This window comes from Anneissia japonica, unplaced genomic scaffold, assembly GCF_011630105.1.
Source record: "Anneissia japonica isolate Jap-2015-1 unplaced genomic scaffold, ASM1163010v1 scaffold287857_len828801_cov194, whole genome shotgun sequence".
NCBI lineage: Eukaryota > Metazoa > Echinodermata > Crinoidea > Comatulida > Comatulidae > Anneissia > Anneissia japonica.
This window is the reverse complement of record NW_022738478.1, coordinates 121,745-125,696: the sequence shown is the minus strand read 5'-3', so window position 1 is coordinate 125,696 and position 3,952 is coordinate 121,745. Positions and strand designations below refer to the sequence as shown.

Genomic DNA, 3,952 nt, shown 5'->3' with positions numbered 1-3,952 from the left:
ATATAAGAGGATGAGTATCACATTGAACATGTACCACTGAACTTTCAAAATAAAAACAGATTTCTACTTTATTTTCTTTTCTTGGATTTCGAAAATTTCCTACATTTTGTGATTATTTCTAATAAATAAATTGTAATTTTTATACAACACAGGTTTTGAGGAATGACTTGGAAAAGGCAAAAAACAATGAGCAACTGCAGGAAATATTGACAAGTGCTGTCATCATGGTTGTTAGTGTGTCAGCCTCGACAACACAAGGGACTACACTGTCTGAAGAAGAGCTGGCTACAGTTGTGGAAGCATGTCAAATGGTAAACTGATAATCCAAATACAACTCATGGGACATAAGCTGGTTTTGGCCTGGGAGGGGATGCGAAAAATTAGAATGCAGAAGTAAATCCCAGATTGCGTAATTAATCCCTGAAAAATTAAAGGTCATGTTTAGTATTTTAACCCACCTTGTGGAACTAATTTTCTGCCATGCCCCCTCCCCCACAAGCTTACACCCTTCCTTGTGATCATCTACTGTTAAGGGCCACACTAGTATGAATGGGGTTGGCAAGATATATATTTTCTTACAATAATAATCATTGGACACTTAACAGAATTATAATGACATGAAGTTTAGCTAGTATATATTTGTCCTGTTTTAATTACATTTTGAATTATTGTATGAATTCTTATACTCAGGATCCAAGAAATTCTCTGTATTGTGGTTTTGATCAATTGTATGGTTGTGTTTTCTTGTCAAGATCAAACAAAATGATTTATTTCTATGATTTGTTAACAGTTCTATGACCTTGTTTTTATTATTGTTTATTTTGCAGGCCTTTGATCTAAATGAGTCAAAATCACAGATTCTCTCCTATGTAGAATCACGGATGTCGTTTATTTCACCAAATTTATCAATAATAGTTGGTGCCTCAACTGCAGCAAAAATTATGGGTAAGTTTTAAAATAGTTCACACCTATTAACCCATATGAGTCATTCAGTGAAGCTGATCATTTAGGGTAAATGTAGATTATTTGTGACCTTTGATGCTTTAAGTTTCTTCACGACACTTGTGCAGTAGAGAGCTGGTCATGTAGGGCCATTTTTGCGTTATTCAACTCTCATCAGGCTTAAGGAATAAGAGCTAAGTCCCTTAGTGCTCTACAAGCAAGACTCTTTATGGGGCTTGGAGAGTTGGAGTTCTCTTTATGAGGCTCCTAGAGGTTGGGAAGCTGACCATTTGGGACCCTAAAAGCCAGGCCCAGAGGAAAAAGTTTTTTGATATGTTGTAAAACTGATTTTCTAAGACACAAAAAGGTTGTTGGACAAAAAACCTGGGAATATTTAATGAGATACAGATTTTGAATACTTAAAAACTGGGGTAAAAAGGGGTGTAACTACCCTTTTTTCACCAGTTTTTAAATATTAAAAAAATCTGTATCTCATTCCGAAGTTTTTTGTCAAACACCCTTTTGTGTCTTAAAAAGATCAGTTGTACTGTACAACATATAAAAAAAAATTATTAATTATTATTATATTATGTTATTAATAATATTATTTTTTTTGTTATTATTACCTTAATGTCCATCATATTTATAGGTGCTGCAGGAGGTCTAACAAATCTTTCCAAAATGCCATCATGCAATGTGCTGCTGCTTGGTGCTCAGAAACGTACACTATCGGGCTTCTCATCTGCTACACTCCTCCCACACACTGGCTTCATCTATTACAGTGACCTATGTCAAGGCACTCCACCGGTAAGTACTAACACGTATCAGTAGTGGATCCAGAAATTTGAAATAGAGAGGGCCCAGACCACCTCAGCCCTGATATGACTGGGACAGAGGGAAGAAAATATATGATTACTGCACCTCAGATCTTTTTTCCTCCATTTTTTCATAATATTAAAAAATTAGGGGGCTGGCACAGTTCCCCTTGAATCCACTACACTTAATATCTATATTTTTTTCCCAAAATAATAATAAATAAATGAAATTTTTTTGCAGGATTTGAGGAAAAAAGCAGCAAGACTTATTGCAGGCAAATGTACCCTTGCCGCTCGAGTTGACAGCTTTCATGAGAGTCCAAATGGAGAAATCGGCAGTAAATTCAGGGAAGAAATAGACGGAAAGTTTGAAAAATTAACAGAACCACCACCTGTCAAGAAAACAAAAGCATTGCCAGCGCCAATAGATGGAGGAAGAAAGAAGAGAGGAGGAAGACGGTAAGATACATAACACATTAAATATGAAGACAGAGTTATGATAATATAATTAATATTCTATAAAAATGTGACTAATTATTTAAATTGCAAATCATACTTGTCCTCTCTTATGCTACAATTAATTGGAACTCATTCACATTTCTAAAGCCCCTATCGCACTGGACTTAATTTGGTCAAATTAACCGAGTCACTGGCTAAATTGACCAAAAAAAATCCAATTCGAACGTTGGTTACAATTCCCTCAGGGTTAAATTAACCAAGCCGAATGGTTAATTTTACCGACCTCAGCCTGCCCAGTAAAACTTACCACGGTCTCGGTTAAACTAACCACGCTGGTCAAGAAGTCCAATCCGAACATGCAACACGGTTAAAACTTCTTACATGTTGACACCGCTCGAACAAAACCGGAAATTGAAGTCACAAACTAGCGCCCTGAATAATATTTTTTATACACAAGGTTAAATCTTGGTAAAACTATGGTAAAACTAACCGCGTGAATAATCCAAGTGCGAACAATGGTGAAATGTACCCATGACTTTGGTTAAAGTTACCCTGGTTAAATTTACCATTTCTTTAATCCAGTGCGAACAAGGCTTTAGTCTGTATAACCACCACCCAATCTTTAACCATTTAAATACTGTACACACAAAAATTGTCTGTCCACAACAGGGCTGTATGGACCAGCACACTGGGGTAACCCCCTACTTGTCTCGGAAGATGTACAGTAGTGGGTTCTTTATAGTGCACTTGAGCTTACACTCTGTTGTCCGAGAAGACTTGTTTCAGAAACATAGGTAGGTAGTGGCGCCCCCTGCCTTAACTACTTGGCCATTCAACTGGCCTAATTATCACATTTTTTCTTGGGTAGCTACCGCAAAATGAAAGAACGTTTAGGTATGACAGAGTTCCGCAAAGCCGCTAATCGAATGACATTTGGTGAGATTGAAGATGATGCCTATCAAGAGGATCTAGGTTTCTCACTAGGACAGGTGAAAAAAACAGGAACCGGGCGAATTAGGGGACCACAGGTGGACAATAAAACACAAGTCAAGATATCAAAAAGTTTACAGGTAATAATATTATAGCTTTTTGGCGGGGATGTATATTCGAGGGAGGTGTTTATTTGAGGGAGGCATTTAATGTTCAGTATATACTAAAATAAACATCCCTTAATTTCACTGTAAATGGTCCATTGGTATGATATTAATTGACTAATGAGTTAATAGATTGTATTATAACAGTTGACTACCAACAATTCTATGCCAACAAACCACATGCTCTATGTCAGTAGATCACTATGTACTGGAGTCTTAATGATTGCTTTTAGTAATATTGTACATTTAATTCATTTTAGAAAGAAACACTTTAATAATAGTTACCATACTGATTCTCTCTACAGCGGCAGTTGCAAAAGCAGCAAATGCATGGAGGGAGGTCGACTGTCAAAGGTCGAGAAACCTCCGGTACAGCATCCAGTGTGGCTTTTACACCATTACAAGTAAGTCGGATTTCTCTAAAATAATCCACATTACCGTAAATGCTCAAATAAGCGCTGCTCGCGAATAAGCGCCGCACCAAACATGATTTTTTTTTTGTTAAGCGCCGCTTTTGAATAAGCGCCGCAACGCTTAATCGGGAGTATATAATATTACACTGTGTGTAATTAAACAGGCTTTTAAATTCAATGTATACAGTGTTAAAATGAATAAATAACACAATGAAGACACAAACATTTC

At 36.7% G+C, this 3,952-nt stretch overlaps 2 protein-coding genes across 2 annotated transcripts in view; both read left to right on the top strand.

Moving 5' to 3' along the window:
• Positions 1 to 3,952, top strand: part of LOC117117579 (evolutionarily conserved signaling intermediate in Toll pathway, mitochondrial-like) — a 10,986-nt gene that overhangs the window by 2,729 nt on the left and 4,305 nt on the right. The window lies entirely within an intron of this gene.
• On the top strand, positions 158 to 3,738 carry LOC117117567 (U4/U6 small nuclear ribonucleoprotein Prp31-like). Its single transcript, XM_033261910.1, has 6 exons — positions 158 to 311; positions 828 to 945; positions 1,592 to 1,749; positions 1,999 to 2,216; positions 3,085 to 3,286; positions 3,616 to 3,738. The coding sequence occupies exons 1-6, from the start codon at positions 225 to 227 to the stop codon at positions 3,736 to 3,738; spliced, it is 906 nt and encodes a 301-aa protein (XP_033117801.1). The 5' UTR covers positions 158 to 224.